Below are 23,203 nucleotides of genomic sequence, written 5' to 3'. Positions count from 1 at the left end.
TTGGGAATTCTCTGTTCATCCTTTCCAGTAAATATATTCTATTCCCACCTCAGCCATGAAAAATTGGTTGAGTGGTTTTGGGCTAGTCACTTTCTCATAGCCTGAGTAATCTCCCAGGGTTATTGTTACAGGGAGAATAGGAGGAGGAATGTATGTTGGATATGTTCACCATCCTGGGTTACTTGTAAAAATAATCAATAGAATACAGCAGAAATTTCAGACATCCCTAATAAGAAATTTTACATTTAAACTGTAATAGAATTGGTAATCTACGTATCAGAACAAGACTGTTACTTTTTAAAATGTGAATTAACAAGATTCTAAATATAATACTATTTGTTTCTATACAGTTTAAATGCATATGTATCATTTCTATTAAAATGAATATAGATTTTGAATAACAATCTACATTTTCCTTTCAAAATCTATTTTTCGGATGATGACAAGTTATGTGAAAACAGAAATCCATGATTTCAATAACTGCGGCTTACCTCAAATTCTGCATGTTTGTGTACGTCTTCAGCTCTTTGTCTGTTCAAAATAAACTCTGCCTCATTTGCAACTCTTACAATGTGATCCTTCATTGCATGACACAATAATCTAGAGGAAAAAGTGAATTGATTTCAGACATAACACAATGCATTAATAACCAATTTATTTGTTTACATTAAGAGAAAAATAATTTATTAATTTATTATTTGCTTTGTCAAAACTCAAAATTTTTCATCAACATTCATCCTAATGGCCTAATTAAGAAGTTTATGAGTTTTCTTTGCAACTTTTAACTCAAGCAAGCAAGCAATGTACCCCTGGATTTGTAAAATAACACAGTAGTGAAAATGGCCCACTAGTGCATGGGTGTCAAACTTGATCATCTCATGTGGCATCACATAATGTATCATGACTTTTTTTTTGCCTTTGCAGAGCCAGGGTAGGTATGGTCTGTGCGTAATGCATTTGGCCCGCATGGGCCGCCACCCTGCATTAGTGTACTGCTTGACCCTCATCAAGATCTCTTCCTTCTTCCAATTTTACTTTTTAGGAAAATATTGATAAATAGAATATGGGAAGATAGCATGTAGAAAGCAAAGCTTCTGCCCGAAAATTAACTGCATTATCGATAATGCATTTGGGTCCTACTGAGATCCAAGAAACATTTTCAGATGCTGGCTAGTTGAAATCTATTACTTTTCTTTCCGTCATGATACCTATTATGTGACAGTCCCCAAAAGACATTCTCAAATTTCTAAACATTCCCACTAATCCAAAAGACCACTGCTTTAATTTCCTAATTTAAATTCAGGCTTGTTAGTGACAAATTGAGTTGTAAAAACTTTGTGAAAAGTCCACATGCATAAAAAGCATAATCTAATCAACAAATGATTATTGCTTATTTTTAAAAATAAACCCTATTATTTACAATAAATATGTTATCACAGACTTCAGCCGATTTTAATCGATAATTCTTTTAGAAGTTTTATTTTTATATTGCTTCTTCACCTGCAAATAGTTTTGGAGATATTTTGTTGATTAAAAAATGGTCTCTAATTGGAGTTTTCTTTTTCATAAGATATACAATATTACAATGAATCATTCCCGCTCTTAATGTAATGCTTCTGACTTCTGACAAAGTCAGAAAAGGAAATCGTTAAATTACATGGTTTTTTTTCATCAAGAGGATCTGATATTTATGTTACTAGCAAATTAGTTTTGACACATGAACTGTAAAATGTCTTCCAGAAATCTTGACAATAAAATTCCTAGTTTTAATTAATTTGATGATGTAGAATACTTATAGCCAAATATTTCATACAGCTTCACAGAGATTGAACCCAACATTATTTTTTTCTTTAAAAACAAGTGACTGAAACCACATTGAATGTTTAAGAGATAGAACAACAAATGAATGCACCTATTATATGAAATATCATATATGTGACCAATTATGGTTCTTTCTTTCTCTGTTTCCTTCTCTCTCTCTTCTTTCTTTTCTTTTCTTCTTTTTTATGTAGGTTGTGATAAGATTCACTTTATTTTTGCTAACTATGGAAATCTACATTACGGTTTATTCAGTCATTTTCAAGTAAAGTATTTTACCAACAAATAAAACAAAAGGGTCTGTTCTGGGACCTATTCTTTTTAATATGTTTGTGAGTGACATAGGGGAAGGTTTGGTAGGGAAGGTTTAGCTATTTGCCGATGACTCTAAAGTGTGCAATAGGGTTGATATTCCTGGAGGGTTCTGTAATATGGTAAATGATTTAGCTTTACTAGATAAATGGTCAAAGCAATGGCAACTGCAGTTTAATGTTTCCAAAATGTAAAATAATGCACTTGGGGAAAAGGAATCCTTAATCTGAGTATTGCATTGGCAGTTCTGTGTTAGCAAAAACTTCAGAAGAGAAAGATTTAGGGGTAGTGATTTCTGACAGTCTCAAAATGGGTGAGCAGTGTGGTCGGGCAGTAGGAAAAGCAAGTAGGATGCTTGGCTGCATAGCTAGAGGTATAACAAGCAGGAAGATGGAGATTGTGATCCCCTTATATAGAGCACTGGTGAGATCAGATTTGGAATACTGTGTTCAGTTCTGGAGACCTCACCTACAAAAAGATATTGACAAAATTGAATGGGTCCAAAGACGGGCTACAAGAATGGTGGAAGGTCTTAAGCATAAAACGTATCAGGAAAGACTTACTGAACTCAATCTGTATAGTCTGGAGGACAGAAGGAAAAGGGGGGACATGATCGAAACATTTAAATATGTTAAAGGGTTAAATAAGGTTCAGGAGGCAAGTGTTTTTAATAGGAAAGTGAACACAAGAACAAGGGGACACAATCTAAAGCTAGTTGGGGGAAAGATCAAAAGCAACGTGAGAAAATATTATTTCACTGAAAGAGTAGTAGATCCTTGGAACAAACTTCCAGCAGACGTGGTTGGTAAATCCACAGTAACTGAATTTAAACATGCCTGGGATAAACATATATCCATTGTAAGATAAAATACAGGAAATAGTATAAGGGCAGACTAGATGGACCATGAGGTCTTTTTCTGCCATCAGTCTTCTATGTTTCTATAAAACAAGATCCTAGATTTTCTGTAACTTTAGTTAGACAGGGATTCAAAACCACAAATAGAATTTCAAAGGTTGTGTGTGACCTCAGGGATAGATTTCCCATCATTACTTTATAATGATATTTCAACCTGAGTGGCAGAAAGAAGGTAATGAACTTCTGTAGACAGGTTTTATACGAGAATCATATAAAACATACTAGTTAGTTATCCATATGTCTAATACAATTCATATAATCCAATTAATTTTTTGTTTATTATACAAATTTATATGCCATCCAGCTCTCAATGATTCTGGGCAGCTAAAGTGATCAAATGTGGAAAAGACCTTCACAGAATCATTATGTGATTTCAAACCCAGCTCCACAAGAAATTTAGTACCAGGAACATAGTTTTTTTATCTTCAGATTGAAAAAAATAAAATAAAAGAACTGATTCTAAGTGTAAGGTTTGCAGATTAAAAATTAATTTCTCACTAAACATATGAATATTCTTTCTGGAAAGGGAAAGAATGAATGCTTTCAAATCATAATCAAATTTGTACAGTTTTCTGAATACCAGAGGTGTGATAAACATGTCTTCAATAATAACTATTCTTAGCCATGTGCCATTTCAGTCAAACAGTGAATTTCTCAGGTACCAGGTTAGTTTTGTGTTGTGGTTAGCTCTGGCCCAGCTCCTGCCCCAAGGACTGTGGATGTGGGGGAGACATCCACATCCTGCAGGCCTGTTTTGCCCCCGGTGGAATCTGATGATGAAGGTTCCTCTGACCAAGAAGACATGAGTGACAGGGAGGAGGAGAGTGTGACAGACAGCTCAGAAGGAGATCAATTATCTAGCTCCTCCTTGGATTCAGAACAAGAGTTAATGATACAGCCACGCATGCGGAGAGTGATGCATAGGCAACAACAACTGAGAGATTATTATCAAAGAAAATGAGGCCACCTGTGGTTGGTGGAGCTGTGGTAATTAGTGAGGCTGCTATAAATAGCAGCCTGTGGGTTTGGCCATTGTGGAGGATTATCTGATCATTGTGTTTCGTGCCTGCTTTACTGACTTTGACCTCTTGTGTGCTGATTTTTCCCTGCTTTGAAACTAAACCAGAGCAAAGTGTGTTTCACTTTGTGAAAGAAGAAGGACTGTGAATTGCCTCACAGCTGCAAGCTAAGTATCACAGAACTGATAAGGGACTTGTACAAATTACCAGTTTGTTTGGCTCTTTGCTCTTTGCTATACCAAAAGAGGGCTTAGTTTAAGTGAATTTTCATTATAAAGAACATTGTTTTGAATTTTCAAACGTGTGTGTGTCTGAAATTTGTACCTGTGAATTTTCGGGAGGAGTCTACCAGAGAGCCCGACCGAACAGTTTTGAATATTTAGATTTTTGATTTTCTATATAATATCATCATTCTTATATTATGCATTTTTGTTCTAGTGGGCTAAAACTAATTAAGTCATGATCCAGACTTCGCTTTTGTTTGGTGACTTTTAGACTTATGTAACTAATATCTTCCAAGGCCCACAAATGCACATTCACCCACCTACTATTTAGGTAATCCTATAAACTTAACCAAGCAGAATGAAGTGAAGAAAGAAACTGCTGTCTCTCCTATCAAACATTCCAAAGAAATCTGTAGTACTATACACTTAGGTAAGGAACTCCCAAATCACTGAATTTATAGCAGTGTTGGTAGTTTCAGAAAGATAAAACCAGACAGAATATCTTTCGTGATTTTTCCCAGATAGAGCCAAAGTGCTAAGTTCCTAGTTATTTTCAAAATGATAAGCTTCTGTGTATCTTGTGGTATAGCAGTCATCCATTTGAGATATTTTTTTTATTATACTGCAACTTAAATTGAATTTACCTGTGCTCTCCCACTATTTTCTATATTAACCCAACTGGGTATTTAGGAAAGGCAATCTTTTGATCTCTCTCTTAGGTCTGCAGTGCGGTCTGCAGTGAGGATTTCATGAAATTGGAGCTTTACCATTCTTACATCTTTTTATAGGGAATATTTATGTCTCCTTTTTACTTTTCATCTATTCTTTATATTTTGAACTAAATTACTGATTTGCACATCTAAAATAATATTTTAGATAATATTTAGATAATATTTATTCCACAAAGAAATTATCTAAATTTGTTCTGTATATTATTTATTTATTTATTTATCAGATTTGTATGCCGCCCCTCTCCATAGACTCGGGGCAGCTAACAACAATAATAATATAATGTTAACAAATCTAATATTTAAGTTAATTAAAAAAAACCAGTTTAAGAAACCAATCATACATACTGACATACCATGCATAAATTTTATAAGTCTAGGGGGAAGGGAAAGTCTCAATTCCCCCATGCCTGACGACAGAGGTGGGTTTTAAGGAGCTTACGAAAGGCAAAGAGGGTGGGGGCAACTCTGATATCTGGGGGGAGTTGGTTCCAAAGGGTCGTGGCCATCACAGAGAAGGCTCTTCCCCTGGGTCCCGCTGATTACACGGATTGTATTTACACATATACATCAAATCTTTTTAGTATATCTTTTTCTTTGTTTTCCTTTACCTGTGTAAACTGGTATTTAATTGGTAAATGCTATTGTATGTATGATTCAATTGAACCAAACATATTTTTGGCAGTATTTAAAGGTTCTTCTATGAATTAGGATGTTTAAACCTAGTAACCAGAACAGGGAAACTAAGTTCCAAATAATGCTGTCAGGAATTCCATTTTAAAATGAAGCAACAATTTTGACTAAACATTTGCATTTTTTTCCATGGACATTATAGCTCAGATAGAGCAAGCAAAGGTGAAACTGGGATGAATATTTTCCTATTTTGTCTTCTACAGGTGCTAGGTGACTGCTGCTGCTACTTCGTTTTTAGCTACTGACTCAAAAACCAAATGTTTTGCTTGGGCTCAGATCTTAGAGTAAGGTACTACTATTTGCTGATGAGAAAACACAGAACAATTCCACTCCTTTAAAGTGAAAGAAAATGCCTGTTTTCTCAAATTCAAATAAAGCATTGCAAATGCAGAATAGGATTTAATATGGAAGGATTAAAAAAGATAAATGCCAAGAATACAGGTACCACACCTTAGCAATCCTTCTTTCAGTCAAAGAGCAGTCTCTGCTTTGCAAGACAGAACAGGCAGGTCTTCAGAGCTTTCCTGAATTTCTCCTGCTCAACAAAATACACCTTGCGTACTTGATCTTTCACTCACTTCCTCTCCTATTTTCATCAGAGACATAAATATCCCCCAAATCCAAAAACCTGAAATCTAGTCCTAGCTTTCATTTAGACTCTTCCTCTTCCCAAAGCCTAAACCTGGTGACATCTCATAGTTCTGAGTAAAGATGACTAAATTTTGAGAGACTTCCATTCTTGTAGGACTGCACTATAAATAGTCCTGTACATTTTAATAATCCATGTTGATAAGTATTATTTATCCATCCATAAAAGCCTTAAGCTGTGAAGCTACAGATCTTGCTCACATTTTTATACAGGAAGATTTGGATATGGGCTTTGGTCAAACTGCAGTGTCCCTTGATATACTGTATCTATGTGTGTTCCTTTGGGTCAATGTTGTCTCCTGGTGGCTGTTAAGACAATGCAGTTTTCTTGGCATTTTTTTTTTTCAGAACTAGTTTGCCCTTGCCTCTTTCCTAAGACTTAGACTAGAATATCCAATTTCTAGCCTGATGCCTTAATTACTGAACCAAACTGATTCTCGTGATACGTGACAGTACCATTTTGAAACTGAAGATGGAGAGCAATTTTAAACAATATTAAGACTTATATTGGAGAAATTGCACTATACATGCTTCTGAACTCTGGAGACAAGTAGAACAGTTGCTTTTTAGGCTAGCCTAAAAAGAAAGTAATTTTATGTTTTATTGTAAGTTTTAACCTATTTATTACTGGCATTCTTTGTAATGACTTTTAATTTAATTGTATTTATTTATATTTACTTATTTATTTTAAAAGATTTGTATGGCTGCCCATCTTTAAGTAATTTTTTTAAACACAACGCTGAGTGTGTTAATTTAATTTTAATTGTATTTAATAAAGCTAATTTTATTTTAATTTTTTTCAAGAGTCATCATGAATTATGGAACTTTTTTCAGTATTTTTAAAAGAAAAATGTACGTTAAGTTCTTTAGTTTTCAAATTCTTTTGCACTGTTCTTCAATCCACAATTTAAAATTCAACCGTAAATGTATAGTAATTATAAGCAATTTTACAATCCATTAAGCTTGTTTTGTTTTAATTATAAAGCTCCTTTGTTAGATTCCTATAAATGATCTGCTTTATAATTTCAGGCTGTTCAAGGGAGTACTTTAATTCAAGTACACATTCATCAACTGTTTATGTCCTGTTAATTGTTGACAACAGCACAATTGCATTCTCTAGCTATGATTGATGAATAGCATTCACACTTTACCTATTAAGAAGAATAATATTTATGATAATTTGTGTTTTGTAGAGTAAAATAAAATTTAGGATAGAAAGAAGCATACATTTTAACAACGTAAATAAATTAGATACATATCTATATCTAGATATCTATAGAGATGTATAGATATAGATGATATATACAGTAGTTATTGATATAGAGGATATATTGAGTCACAGATATAAATATAGAGGAATGTATGTAGAAAAATCAACAATTATTGCTATAATTATTGTTTGATCAGAAGAAGAAAACTACTAGCATTTTAAAGAAGGAACACAACAGATTTTGTTCAGTGCCTATAAAACTGTAATCAAGCCTTCTAACATAAATTATCCTATAGTCAGAAAAAATATTTATATAACAAATGATAGAAGCCATTACATTTTAGGAACAAGAAAAATACAGTTCTTTTTTTAATTAATGTGCATTCTATATCCAAATATTCTTAATGATGTTAACCTCAGTTGTGACTATTGATTTCTACCATAAATATTATTACTTAATTCATATAGATATTAGCACGGGAAAATTATATTACTGCTTCATTCAAAAATCAAAAAGATTATTCATATTTCCTCACAGTTAAAAATCTGAATGAATCCTGCAAAAATATTACAAAATATATCTATTAGAAAGACTACTGTTATAAATTAACATATTTCTTACAGAATGTTGTTTCATGAATTTGAATCTTATCATTTTATAATTGCAAATACTATTTTAAGTCACAGAACAAATGAGCAAGCAGAGAAAGCAGAGATTTTTAGAAATTCTCAAAACAGCTGCTACCATGTTTTCACTTATACATATAATGATGCAAATAATATATTAGTGCAACAAATAAACAAAAATGCTGTAGATAATATTTAAATAGTTCTTAAGCTTAAAAATATAATTTTATTTTTATCTCAATAATAACATAACACTAAACTTACTAGAGTATAATGTTATAATATTATGAACAAAATTAACAGAACTAGATTGTATCCAGAATGTTAACTCTTTCCATACTACTATAAGCTCACATAAAATTTCTATCTGATGTTAAACTACCTGAAAATAGCATTGGGAATTATGATAAAAATAGCACTTCCTCCTTACTGCATAAAAAACACTATGAACAAGACGCTCCAAAGCAGATGGAGTGACAGATGGATTATAGATTGGGTTACTCAGAATCTGTCTGGGGGGAAAAAAAACCTGTGCTGTCCTTGTAAGATGATGTTCAGTTCTCACATAAATCTTATAACTATTGCATAGGTATTCTTAAAAAATGAACATAGAGTTCATTGTTTCATGCATTTCATGTATAAACAAATTGAGTATTTTATGCCAAACATCTCTATCGTGAAACTGTTTAATTAATTAAAACATTTCATTCCCTGGTATTTTTGTAGCAGATGGTGAAGATATTATTGTCTAATGGAATTAAATACAAATTGACTACTGGTCCCAAGATTTTAAATTAATTACCTTCCTTCATTGATGAGCTCAATAAAAGCAAGTCCAGCATTCTTCTGAATAGAATTTTGCCATTCCTAAAGGAGAGGAGGAAAAAAAACCCTACATTTTAGAAAGTGGCAATTTTTCTGAAAATGTAACTATTTTTATTAATTTAAAATACTCAAAACTTTGATTTACATCATTGTTAATAGTCGCTATAATTTATTGAAATGTAATGCAGTACTGTGCATTGTTCAGGGGCATCAGACATCCAAATCCAAAATAATAGACACACTTGTAAAGTTTTCTTTTGATCATCATTTAAGAAAAACCTTTGCTGATGAATTTTCAAATAACAGATTTTAAACCACACGTTTTATAATATTATAGAAAATAAATACATTTTACTATATGTTTATAGTTCAATTTTGGATTACATTCTAAGAATGATAAAATTACATTCTACTCTGTTTTGACAGTAGATGGTGGTCCTTTAAAAATTTAATATTTTCCTCAGAGCTTGATAGAAAACTGTCAAATATGACTCATCTAGATCAGTGTTTCCCAACCTTGGCAACTTGAAGATATCTGGACTTCAACTCCCAGAATTCCCCAGCCAGCATTCGCTGGCTGGGGAATTCTGGGAGTTGAAGTCCAAATATCTTCAAGTTGCCAAGGTTGGGAAACACTGATCTAGACTATAGACTAGTGATGGCTAACCTTTTTGTCATTGCATGCTGGAAGCAATGCACCCATAGTGCAATGTCCATGTGACATGCCCTACATGCCCTGCCTCTGCACCTGTGCATGCATGCATGACCCCCACACTCCCCTGCCCCCCCCCCCTCGTGCATGCACACGTGACCCCATATCCGCACGCCCAGCCTCCCTCACCCACTTTTTGCTTTCGGATTGGTGCAGAAGGTTTTCCAGGCCAAAAATGTGTGTGGGGGGGGGGGGTTGGTGCAGGCTTTCCAAGCCCAAAATAGGATACGGTCACGCCACCCAAGCCTCCAAAATGCAATGTAAATGCACCCCCCATGCATGCACCCCAGCCCCTGCCTGTGCATGCTTAGACATCCCCTGCATGCACCCTTTCCCCATGCCTGCGTGGCAGAGACTCGAAGACCAGATGGCCAGTGGGAGGTGCATGTGCATGCGCAATGGAGCTCTGCTGGGGCTGGCATGCCTGCAGAGAAGGCCATAGGTTCACCATCATGACTATAGACTTTAATGCTGAGAAAGACAGGGCTTATATGTACAACTACGATCCAATATTGAAAGTCTAAGCTTTGTCTCCTTGCCATCTTGATTCAATGGATATTTTGCCAGATTTTTGCTGGCTTGGAAAGCAGAGGAGACATATCTGGATATCTATTCTCTTTAAGAAACATAGTTTTCTCCTTAACTGCTTTCCTTTCTTATAACAGTTTACAAGATAACTATAATATATAAGATTATTTGAATTATAGTTTAATGCTGAGTCACCCTCTAGCGAAGGCAGTAGAGATTTGCCAGCTAGTCATGTAATTTGATTCTAACAAAGAGTTGCCATATAGTTGGTACAAACAAGCCAACTAATCATACTTAAATTTAACCTAAATTTAAGCTAAGGATTCAGAAGATCTTTAAATTGGAGTTAATTTAAAAAGGGAAGTGGAATGCTCTGATTTTCTTATTGGAACCACCAAGGAAAACAGCATGGAAATGGAACACATAAGCCAACTTGCTTTATTTATAAACCAGCTCAAAAATCTATAGATATTGACACGGCATCCTAAATCCTCTTAAATAGATTTCTACCAAGGATATAACAATAATTGTTCTTCACTTAGCTCTTTTTCAATGCAGAGGTTAAAAACTCTTATCTTAGTCAATTGGTATTTCCAATCTTCCAAAGGTTTAATCTGGAAAACTAGCCATAACATGGGTTTTTCTAACAATATTTTAATAGATTTGGCGGACATTATGAAAAAAAATAGGGCAAAGTGATTGCCTCATGTTTCTAAGGCAGAACATACAAAATAGGGCATATTTCTTTGTGTTGAATTTAAAAACAAAAACAAAAAATGAATAATCCTAGTTCCTGTTATTTCAGGCAGTCTCAACACCAACTCCAAGACTATTTCTATTTACTGTACAATGGGCTGGAGAATACTGTATACCAGAATATATGTAAATCAGTTTGATTCCATGTTTATAACTGCTAACATCCAATGGCATTCCCAAAGTATTTCCAATATGTCATTTCCATCTATTTTATTTTCCCCACATCGTCACTTTAAAAAGAGTAAGGAACAAAACACTAATAGATCAGGAGCCAGTTCCATCATTGCAATTCCTCCTGACAGGTAGGTTTATGTGTGTCCTGGCCTCATGAACAGCAGCTTCTTATCTGGGTTATTAGCATACTAAATATGTCAAGCTAATTTCATGGTCATAAATATAGTCCAAGGTTAGAACCAAAAGCAAATTCACTGTCCAAAGAGCAAGTAAATAGGAAAGTCCAAAGGAAAGTCACAGTGAAATGTCAGAAACTGACATTCTTTCTTTCTTTCTTTCTTTCTTTCTTTCTCTCTCTTTCTTTCCTCTTCCTTTTGCTTTCTTTCTTTCCTTCTTTCTTTCTTTCACTGTCTATTTCTTCCCTTCCCTTCCTTCCTTCCTTCCTTCATCTTCTTTCTTTCTTTCTTTCCTCTTCCTTTTGCTTCCTTTCTTCCTTTCCTTCTTTCTTTCTTTCTTTCTTTCTTTCACTCTCTCTTTCTTCCCTTTCCTTCATTCCTTCATCTTCTTTCTTTCTTTCCTCTTCCTTTTGCTTCCTTTCTTTCTTTCCTTCTTTCTTTCTTTCACTCTCTCTTTCTTCCCTTTCCTTCCTTCCTTCATCTTCTTTCTTTCTTTCCTCTTCCTTTTGCTTTCTTTCTTTCCTTCTTTCTCTTTCTTTCACTCTTTCATTCTTCTCTTCCCTTCCTTCCTTCCTTCATCTTCTTTCTTTCTTTCTTTCTTTCTTTCTTTCGCCAAAAGTGTTACAAATCCCACCAACTAGTCAAGAGTTGAGAGGAATTAAAAATATGAAACTGAAAGTCCGGGGAGGGAGGTGGGGGTGGAAAAGCTTACAAGATATATTATCAGCAATTCATACTTGATTTTCTATAGTCATATTGTCTCAAAGATACTTTTTCCAAGCACTTTCTTGGGGAGTTTTGTTCCTTGAAAACATTTTGCTTCTCCAGGAAACTTGTAGCTGTAGTTTCCTGTCAACTCGAAACAATCGGTGCCTCTGGACATTCAAACTACATTTCCTAGGATGCTAGGTGCCTGAGGACACTGGGGCCTTGTGAGGCCGCTCTCTTGGTGGCAGGGTGGCTAGTTCAAGTTGCCTTAGTGGCAGTGGGGTGGGCATTGGACAGTTGGAGTCAGAGGTGTCCGGGAATCATGCTTCTTTCCTGGCGACTATTCTTGTGTGAGAAGGCGTGGATTAGTCTTGGGATCAGAGAAGTGTCTGGTGCCCAGTGTAGAAATAAGCATATGGATGTTGTGGCAGTGAGTGTGAATAAGAGAATCGGAGTGGGTGCAATCTGTTCATGGGTAGAGAGAGCCACTGCCTTTGATTGTGCGATCGCATTCAGTCATGATCTTATTGCGAGTTTTGGGTGATTGAAATTCGGCTAAGAAAGCGTTTTTGTAATATCTGGACAAAATAATAATAATAACAACAACAACAACAACAACAACAACAACAACAACTATTATTATTATTATTATTATTATTATTATTATTATTATTATTATTATTATTATTATATTTGTATGCCACCTCTCTCCGAAGACTCGGGGCGGCAACTTGCAACAGGTAACAATTATGCAGCCCGATTATATGCATCAAAAGTAAAGCTGATTCTTTCAAAAATCGGGACTTTTTAAAAACGCCGCGGGACGCTGGACAATCGGGACTTTCCTGCCAACAGCGGGATGTCTGGTCACCTTACTCTTGAAATGCCCACCCTGGTTACAGGTTTCCTCTCAGAATAATTCTTGAGGTATGAGGGAAGTTGAACTCTTCAGCAAGCAATTCATTAAAATCTCTATATTTGGTTCAAATGTCAACTAATAGTTGCACTGCTTAAGATAGTACAAATGGTGTCTGAAGGTTAGATCAATCAAGAGGTTGCTGCCAATTTCAGAATTAACTGATGTTTCTAAGATTGTAATATATCATGCCTCACAGTAATCTAATCCGGATGCATGAAGCATAATGATTAGGTCAGAGAAAAAATGTAGCAGGCATAACAATACAACCTATCAGAAAGCATTCTCTTCTTCCATCACTTCCATCATATTTGAATATTAAGGAGCAATATTATAAACAAGAGCCCAGTTAAGCTTTAACACTGAAGCTCTCTTTTTACACTGATTTTACAACAATCTGGAAATACTTAGAATCTATTGTGATTCTTGAAGCAAAAAAGAAAATATTAATAAATATCAAGTATGCTTTTTAAAGGGAAAACCAAACTTTAGGGAAAATGTCATGGTTTATTTGAGAAATCTACTACAAAACAGTATCACAGCTGTGACATATAAAACTAAACTATAGCAAACAAAGACTAGTTAATAAAGGACAGATCTTGTCAAAAATGACCATCTTAATCTCACCCACCCCTGAAAATTAACCCAATTCAAATGTATTAAATATGTTGTTATTTATTATAAATTTTCTAAGGACACTGCAGATCAAATCAATCTAAGTATGACTTCAGGCTCATATTTGGGAAATGCAGAATGTTAGTACACATGAAAGAAAACTATTGTAAAAGGACAATAGTAATCAAAATATAAAAAGAAAAGTGGTTTCTCAGTGTGGAATAATGCGGTATCCCTATAGGAGTTCCTGTAAAGCTTAAAGCAAATTTTTCACAAAGACATAATTCCTCTGGGGACAGTCTTGATTGCATATCCTTCAGAGTCTAAAAACCTGGGCATATGAACTGAATTATCCATGACATGTACCTTCAGACGTTTGTAATGTGATATTTCATGTAAATTTAGACCATACCTTGGACATGAGCCGCTGGCAATGTTAAGTTTACTCAGGAGCTCAGATAAGGGAAAAAAATGACATCCTTGCTAATCTGTAGTCGTTAACATGGAATTTCCAAATAAAGAGCATAAAAGCATCTAATTTGCTGTAGCAAATGAAAAGAAAACAAACTTTGCATTTCCCTTTCCTTTTCAATGTCTACTATTACCCTAGTTTATGTAAATAAACGTCTTCAAAAGCCTTCTCAATCATCTATCTTTTTGAAGATACATTTATCTTCAAAACAGACTGCTAACACAGATTGCAAAGTGCAATTAATTCTGAACCAAAAAAAAAATCAAAATCTCAAACATTGTAGTGCCAGTATTTGGGATGGGGGGGGGGGAATAACACTGAACTGTAGGCATTGTGTTACTCTACCAACAAAAGGCTTTTTTTCTTACACAGGAAATTTCCCTCAGTGGAACAGAAGTGATATTTTACATATCTTCCTTTCTCCCCATAATACTTATGCTTGGAGGAAACTTCAGCTCTAGGGAGAAGACCAGTAGTGGGTTTCACTTGCCTTTGCTACTGTACTGGTTTGGAAGTGTGTGTGTGTGTGTGTGTGTGTGTGTGTGTGCGCGCGCTTTGCAGACAATTTTTGATAATGTCTGGCTGGGTGGGCAGAACCTCCTGCCATCGCTGCTACTGGTTGGCCCCAGATCAGGCGAACTAGTAGCAACCCACCACTGGAGAAAATTCAAAAAGTAGGGAGCTTGCAAAAATACATTGTTTACTGAAAATAATAATTAAACAGGCTTCAGTCAATAGGATAAGACTTCAATCCACAGAAAAACCCACTGAATATTCAGAAGATTAAAAATGTAAAAATAACGTTAAAACCTCAATGAAAAATTAATGTTAGAACAATATCAGATTTTTTAAAACCTCTAGCTTATTTTGCTCTTATTTTAATAGCTAATATTAGTTAATAGTACTGCTTTACAACTGGATTATACTGGTCTTGTAAAATATTTCTATAGAAATACATGTCTGGGATGTATGATATTTTTATATTAAGGGTTTTAAATTGTTTTTTAATTATTGGATCTGTACTGTGTTTTGTTGTTGTGAGCTGCTCCGAGTCTTCGGAGAGGGGCAGCATACAAATCTAATTATTATTATAATAACTACAACAACAATAACAACAATAACAATAACAACAACAACAACAACAATGTCATTTAGCAACCACAATTGGGACTGGGAACTTGGTTATGATAGGCTGTTCAAAATAATCAATGTGGGAGCATGGGACAGCATCTCTGTAATATTTACTTATTTACTTATTTATTTGATTTATATGCTGTCTCTCTTCAAAGACTCAGAGTGGCTTACAACATATAATAAAAAAACAATAAAATACAATGGCAAATCCAATTAATTAAACTAGACAAGTAAACTCAGGGGTCGGTCCTCTCCCCCCTGCTATTTAATATTTACATGAAACCGCTGGGCGAGATCATCCAAGGGCATGGGGTGAGGTATCATCAGTATGTGGATGATACCCAGTTGTACATCTCCACCCCATGTCCAGTCAACGAAGCGGTGGATGTGATGTGCCGGTGCCTGGAGGGGTCTGGTTGGGGTCTGGATGGGTGTCAACAGACTTAAACTCAACCCTGATAAGACGGAGTGGCTGTGGGTTTTGCCTCCCAGGGACAATTCCATCTGTCCGTCCATCACCCGTGGGGGGAATCATTGACCCCCTTAGAGAGGGTCCGCAACTTGGGCATCCTCCTCGATCCACAGCTCACATTAGAGAAACATCTTTCAGCTGTGGGGAGGGGGCGTTTGCCCAGGTTCGCCTGGTGCACCAGTTGCGGCCCTATTTGGACCAGGAGTCACTGCTCACAGTCACTCATGCCTTCATCAACTTGAGGCTCAACTACTGTAATGCTCTCTACATAGGGCTACCTCTGAAAAGTGTTCGGAAACTTCAGATCGTGCAGAATGCAGCTGCAAGAGCAATCATGGGCTTCCCTAAATATGCCCATGTTACACGAAGACTCCGCAGTCTGCATTGGTTGCCGATCAGTTTCCGGTCACAATTCAAAGTGTTGGTTATGACCTATAAAGCCCTTCATGGCATCGGACTAGAATATCTCCGGGACCGCCTTCTGCTGCACGAATCCCAGCAACCAATTGAGTGGGCCTTCTCCAGGTCCCGTCAACTAAACAATGTCGTTTGGCGGGACCCAGGGGAAGAGCCTTCTCTGTGGCAGCCCCAGCCCTCTGGAACCAGCTCCCCCCAGAGATCAGAATTGCCCCCACTGTCCTCACCTTTTGTAAGCTCCTTAAAACCCACCTTTGTTGTCAGGCATGGGGGAATTGAGATATTACTTCCTCCTAGGCCTATACAATTTATGCATGGTATGTTTGTGTGTATGTTTGGTTTTTAATAAGGGTTTTTAGTTATTTTAAATATTAGATTTGTTATATGCTGTTTTTATTATTGTTGTTAGCCGCCCTGAGTCTACGGAGAGGAGCGGCATACAAATCTAATAAATGAATGAATGAATGAATGAATGAATGAATAAATCTAAAATTTCCAATATTTAAAAAATCAATTGTACATATTACGGATGATACCCAGCTTTACATCTCCACCCCATGCCCAGTCAACGAAGCGGTGGAAGTGATGTGCCGGTGCCTGGAGGCTGTTGGGGCCTGGATGGGTGTCAACAGACTCAAGCTCAACCCGGATAAGACGGAGTGGCTGTGGGTTCTGCCTCCCAAGGACAATCCCATCTGTCCGTCCATCACCCTGGGGGGGGAATTGTTGACCCCCTCAGAGAGGGTCCGCAACTTGGGCGTCCTCCTCGATCCACAGCTCACATTAGAACAACATCTTTCAGCTGTGGCGAGGGGGGCGTTTGCCCAGGTTCGCCTGGTGCACCAGTTGCGGCCCTATCTGGACCGGGACTCATTGCTCACAGTCACTCATGCCCTCATCACCTCGAGGTTCGACTACTGTAATGCTCTCTACATGGGGCTACCTTTGAAAAGTGTTCGGAAACTTCAGATCGTGCAAAATGCAGCTGCGAGAGCAGTCATGGGCCTACCTAGGTATGCCCATGTTTCACCATCACTCCGCAGTCTGCATTGGCTGCCGATCAATTTCCGGTCACAATTCAAAGTGTTGGTTATGACCTTTAAAGCCCTTCATGGCATTGGACCAGAATATCTCCGAGACCGCCTCCTGCCGCACGAATCCCAGCGACCGATTAGGTCCCACAGAGTGGGCCTTCTCCGGGTCCCGTCAACTAAACAATGTCGGTTGGCGGGCCCCAGGGGAAGAGCCTTCTCTGTGGCGGCCCCGGCCCTCTGGAACCAACTCCCCCCGGAGATTAGAACTGCCCCTACTCTTCCTGCCTTCCGTAAACTCCTTAAAACCCACCTTTGCCGTCAGGCATGGGGGAACTGAAACATCTCCCCCTGGGCACGTTTAATTTATGCATGGTATGTCTGTGTGTATGACTGTTAGTATATGGGTTTTTTAAATATTTAAATATTTTAAATTTGTCTGATTGCTTATGATTTGTTTTTTACATGTTGTGAGCCGCCCCGAGTCTTCGGAGAGGGGCGGCATACAAATCTGAGTAATAAATAAATAATAAATAATAATAAATATTCAGACCTCAACCATACATAAGATTCATTGGCCAGGGAGCCAAGATCTAATTGCCCCAAGCCTGGTGACATAAGTGAATCTTAAGACTCTTGCAGAGGTGAGGAGGGTAGGGACAGTGCGGATCTCTGGAGGGAGCTGATTCCAGAGGACCGGGGCCTCCACAGAATCTTACCTCTTCCCTAGAAAGAGATCAATCTGACTATACTGCAGATTGTGCATTATTCATACAGCTGGCTATATTTCCATTTACATGCATGTCTCACGCAGTTCTGTTCTACTATATATTTACCTTTTCATCCCCAAAACCAAAACATTTTAAGAACCTCCTTTCCTGTCCACAAAATAAAATAATGCATTTTTTTTCTACCAGCTACTATCATTCTAAACAAGTACGGTAGCCTACTTCCCAGGTAGACTGATTCTGTGTACCACCAGCTGAGAAAAAAAATGGATTAGATTACGTCCGAAGTATGTTCCAATTACCCTTGGCCTCTAGGATAAAGACAGGATGTTGGAAGAGAGCCATCTTGGCTCTCTATATCCTAACTAGAATGGAAGCCATAAAATGATTGTATGATACGGCTTCATATTTCATGAAGAACAATAAATTAGAAAAAGGTAATGATCTGTGTGTGAATGTAAAAGTTCTACTAAATGTATACTGCTTCTATCACTAATATTTTATGTGTTGAAAAAGTCATAATTTTAAAAAATATATTGTTGCAAAATATATGCATCACCTTAAAAAACTATTTTCTCATTATATTTTTAATCAATTAAGAATTCCTTCTTCGGGTAATGGTCAATTTTTAACTTTTATTTTCAACTTCTAGAAAATAGTTAAGCATTTTAGGTCTTCATTAGAAATAATAATAATAATAATAATAATAATAATAATAATAATAATAATAATGTATTAGATTTGTATGCTGCCCCTCTCCGAAGACTCAGGGCAGCTCACAACAATGATAAAAACAATATTATAGTGAAACAAATCTAATATTAAAAAGAAATATATAAAACCCTATCATATTAAAACCAGACAATACATACATACCAAACATAAAATATAAAGAGCCTGGGGGAAGGATGTCTCAAATCCCCCATGCCTGGCGGTATAGGTGGGTCTTGGGTAGTTTACAAAAGACAAGGAGGGTGGGGGCAGTTCTAATTTCCGGGGGGAGTTGATTCCAGAGGGCCGGGGCCGCCACAGAGAAGGCTCTTCCTTTGGGGTCCACCAGACAACATTGTTTAGTCGACGGGACCCGGAGAAGGCCAACTCTGTGGTACCTTATCTGTTGCTGGGATTCGTGCAGTAGCAGGCGGTTCTTCCTCTTCTTAATAAGAGAATTCATTAATATCACTTGAAACCCTGAGGGGATTTCCTCTTAACAAAGTTCAACACTTTAAATAAGGTTTTCTCATGATCGTGGGGCAGCTGTGAAAAGTAATGCGGTAAACTTGGGGAAAAAACACAACAGAGAGATTAGAATTGCCCCCACCCTCCTTGCCTTTCGTAAACTGCTTAAAACCCACCTCTGCCGCCAAGCATGGAGAAATTGAGATACTCTTTCCCCCTAGGCCTTTACAATTTTATGCATGGTATGTCTGTATGTATGTTTGGTTTTTATAATAATGGGTTTTTAACTGTTTTTTAGTATTGGATTATTATTATATGCTGTTTTATTATTGCTGTTAGCCGCCCCGAGTCTCCGGTGAGGGGCGGCATACAAATCCAATAAATAAATAAATACATAAACTGTTTTAATGTTTTGAGGTAAGTTGCTTCAGTTGCATTTTTGCAGAATTACTTTAAGCACTATCTGGAGTCAAATCAGAAGCACTGTACAATTAATTCTATGGTAGACTTCAAACAGTTCTAGAAGTTAAGCCTATCAAGACTGTCTTTAAAATAATGTATTTAATTGGAATATATATAAATATTATCTACATATATATATTCCAGGATAACATTTCAAATTTAATACCAATTGCTTTGTTTATTGCACAAATTCTATATAAGGATGAAAGGGAAGGTGAAAAAGCAAAGAAGCTTGAATTTCTCACTCTTCCCACAATCAATATTTGAGGCACATTACATCTCTAGAGTCCTTAATGGCAGGAATTCCTGGAGCCAGCAAATGAGTAATCTTAAACCTATGATTAGATGATGAGACCATCAAAACACACTAAGCTGTAATGCAGCATTCCACTTTATCTCTGTGAGCTGCAGTTAAAACAAAGAGCAGAGAAGAATATATTGTATGAACAGCTTGTGAGAAAATTCAGTGGACTTAAATATTTCGGAGTTTCTTGAACCAAGGATTTAATTATTATATAACAAGTTTTAAAACTTGCTTTTTTTCCCAAGAAAAGTTTTGAAACTCAACCACAATGAACGTTCCAAATACACACATCTTTTATTTAGATGTTTTTGACTGATAGAAAAAGTCCTCCCCTCTTTTTGTTTCCTTTTATGGTTTTGAAGAACCAGTTTGTGGATCAGCAAAATGTGAGTAAGCAAAGTATATTTCAGACTTAATTCTCATTTATGGTAGCATTGGACATGTTAACATCTGCAAATATAATTTTATTATTGAAATGTGGCTCTGCATTTTAATAGCAACTCTACAGCTATTGTGAATTTGCCAATTTCCAGGAATAAGCACTTTAATTATTTTATATCCAGTTTATTTAAGTGAATATAAAGAAATGTGGAAAGAAGTAACCATTTAAAAGCAGATATTAAATTATTTGCAAAAAATAAAATAAAATACCAGATTAGAATGACAGCTGATACTTTTTTTCAAAGTAATGCTTACCTTTATTCTATTAGAATAAAAATGAAGTCACATCTCCAGATTTATACTTTAGATGCACAGGTTTTCTGAACATTTGTTATGCTTGTACTACAGTACCAACGATTCTCAACCATGTACATCATTTGTATTCATGTGCATATCTGCAATGCGTTTTAGTCATTTGCTTCCAATTATGTAATACATTGATATTTATCAATATCAAAATTTTCAAATGTCATGCCTTATTTTAACTGGCTTTCACAGTAATATCATCAAAAAGAAATACAAACCAAATAAGTAAAATTGCTAATCAATTGCTGACATCATACTATGTTGAATTTTCTGTGATTGTGATCAATTATAATTATTTAATTATGTATTATCTTGTTAAGGTTTTGGATACCACCACATTTTTTTTTGAAATCATATTCAATGGTTATTTAAACAGAGAAAAGTAAGGGTGTCTTTAGAATGGAGTTAATCATTATAATACCAGTTTGGTCGCTCTATAAGTCTGAAATACTGGGACTGTCCGTGCCTAATAATTATATTTCTCCAAAGGCAAAAAAAATGAAAGGAGTATTTGTAAAAACTAGGAATCACCTTACTTGTGAACAAAGAAGCATAACAAGTTCAACCACCGAGGTACTTGATTTCATGCAAACCAGTCCTGTAAAAAAGTAAAAACAAGGATTAATTCTGCAAAGCACTAACTATAAGAGACTTTTTGTTAAATTGCTTTTTTTGTCAAATAGTTACATAGGTCAGATCTTGTAACATTTCAATAGGATATATCTAGCAAAGATTTCGCAGAATAATATCCAATTATCTTAAATCAGAAACCATTTGTGACCCAATTATATGTGGTTTCCACTCGGAAAGAGCTACAAACTGGCACAAAAGGAATTGTATGCATTTTAGAAAAATGGAGCCATGTCATTTGCTCAATTCAATATACACTCAGAATAACAGATTATTTCTATATAGGTTGATTGATTGACTGACTGACTGACTGACTGAATACCCCTATGTTGTTCTTTTATTTGAAGATTCTAGTATATAATGGAAGCTGAACTCTAGTGCCAAAGGAAACATCTTGAGTTTTAATTTTCAAATTTAAGTTTCATACTATATAAGATTTCAGATATTCATGTTTCTTGCGTATTTTTTAGTTTAAGAAACTTCTCAGAAATTTAGATTTACCATCACACCCACCACCATTAATCACAAATTAACTTTTTTCTGATTAATACAGTAGAGCATTCATTTCTGAGTTGTTCAAATGTCAATACAAATATTTTTTAGATACTGTATATATTTTTGCCTAGTTTTCCCAACTGCCTTGCAATGATTTAAAGCATATGACTTTTAAGATTTTACATTCGTGTTATGTCCCATTCTGTCCTTGAGGTTTCACCAGTTTAAATATCTTGAATTTTTTTTAAAATCGTTCTAATAATTAGGCTGCCTTATGAATTATTTCCATTTGGCAGATACTGTAGAAGTACCATAGTTATTCCAACAGACGCTTTACTTGCCTACTTTATAGGTATAAATTCTATTTTAGGTAAATAGCATACAAAACAAACATACAGTGTCCACTATATTTTTAAAATTATGTTCATGCCCCCCCCCCCAGTTAATATCAATGTTTATGACAATCATTAACTGTTGCACCACATGTTTCTTGACAAATCTATATTTTCTTTTATGTACACTGAGAGCATATGCACCAAGACAAATTCCTTGTGTGTCCAATCACACCTGGCCAATAAAGAATTCTATTCTATTCTATTCTATTCTATTCTATTTACTGTATATTAAGTACAAGAGAGCATTTTCCCTGTATACTACTGAATTTCCAATAGGATGATTTATATTATTATTGTTGTTGTTGCTATTATTATTATTATTATTATTATTATTATTATTATTATTATTATTAATTAGATTTGTATGCCGCCCCTCTCTGTAGACTCTGTATATTAGTTAGAGATACATACTTAAGCTGAGAGTAAACTGAATCATTCAGTAGTAGATGAATGGATGGAACAAAATTTTAGTTCAATCCTGAATTAATATAAATTTGATTCTTTATTCTTAAAAAGATCAGGACAATAAACCTCCCTGACTGAGAGCTATTGCACACAGACATATAGGTATTTGAAATATACATATCCAAAGGAATACGGAACAACTGTTTGCTAGAAAACTGATAAGAAGGTTATTGGCAGGCCAGTCTTTCATCAATATTTTTCACAAATGTTTTTTGTCAAAGTCAGTTAGCGATTATAAGAAGCGGAATCAAGTTTTGCACAATAAGGAGACATCTCAATAAGACCTTTATGGACATAAGATTGGTGACTTTTATCAACAATGCAAAAAACATCCTTTGTTATGTATGCAAAAATCAAAGACACTTTGTAAAAAAATTGCCAAAATTGTCTTTCAATCTTAGTTCTGCATGTTTCCATAATAAAAAAAAAAACAAGTAGCCTTAATAATCCACATAGATTCAAAAGAATGTTTGATTTAGTATAAGCATTGCTAAATTTCATCTTTAAATAAATATCTTTCAAAGGTAAAAGCAAAAATGTCATTCAGAATTATCATCAGAAAAATACATATGCACTTTTCTGGAAATTAAATGCATTCCTTCAATGAAAATCATTACTCATAGCTGTAGTTTCAAATAGATATACTGAAAAGACAAACTTGTTTTAA

At 35.6% G+C, this 23,203-nt stretch overlaps 1 protein-coding gene across 5 annotated transcripts in view; it reads right to left on the bottom strand.

The window, feature by feature from the left end:
* NBEA (neurobeachin) overlaps positions 1 to 23,203 on the bottom strand; it is a 428,967-nt gene that overhangs the window by 251,805 nt on the left and 153,959 nt on the right. For all 5 annotated transcript variants that reach the window (XM_070749903.1, XM_070749906.1, XM_070749905.1 and 2 more), the window contains 3 exons: positions 21,088 to 21,149; positions 8,998 to 9,062; positions 492 to 600 (listed from right to left, as the gene is read on the bottom strand). In XM_070749903.1, the coding sequence (XP_070606004.1) occupies positions 492 to 600; positions 8,998 to 9,062; positions 21,088 to 21,149 (236 nt within the window). The remainder of the gene's footprint in view (positions 1 to 491; positions 601 to 8,997; positions 9,063 to 21,087; positions 21,150 to 23,203) is intronic.

Source organism: Erythrolamprus reginae, chromosome 4 (genome assembly GCF_031021105.1).
Source record: "Erythrolamprus reginae isolate rEryReg1 chromosome 4, rEryReg1.hap1, whole genome shotgun sequence".
NCBI lineage: Eukaryota > Metazoa > Chordata > Lepidosauria > Squamata > Dipsadidae > Erythrolamprus > Erythrolamprus reginae.
Note: the sequence above shows the minus strand (reverse complement) of the source record. Positions and strands in the feature narration are given on the sequence as shown.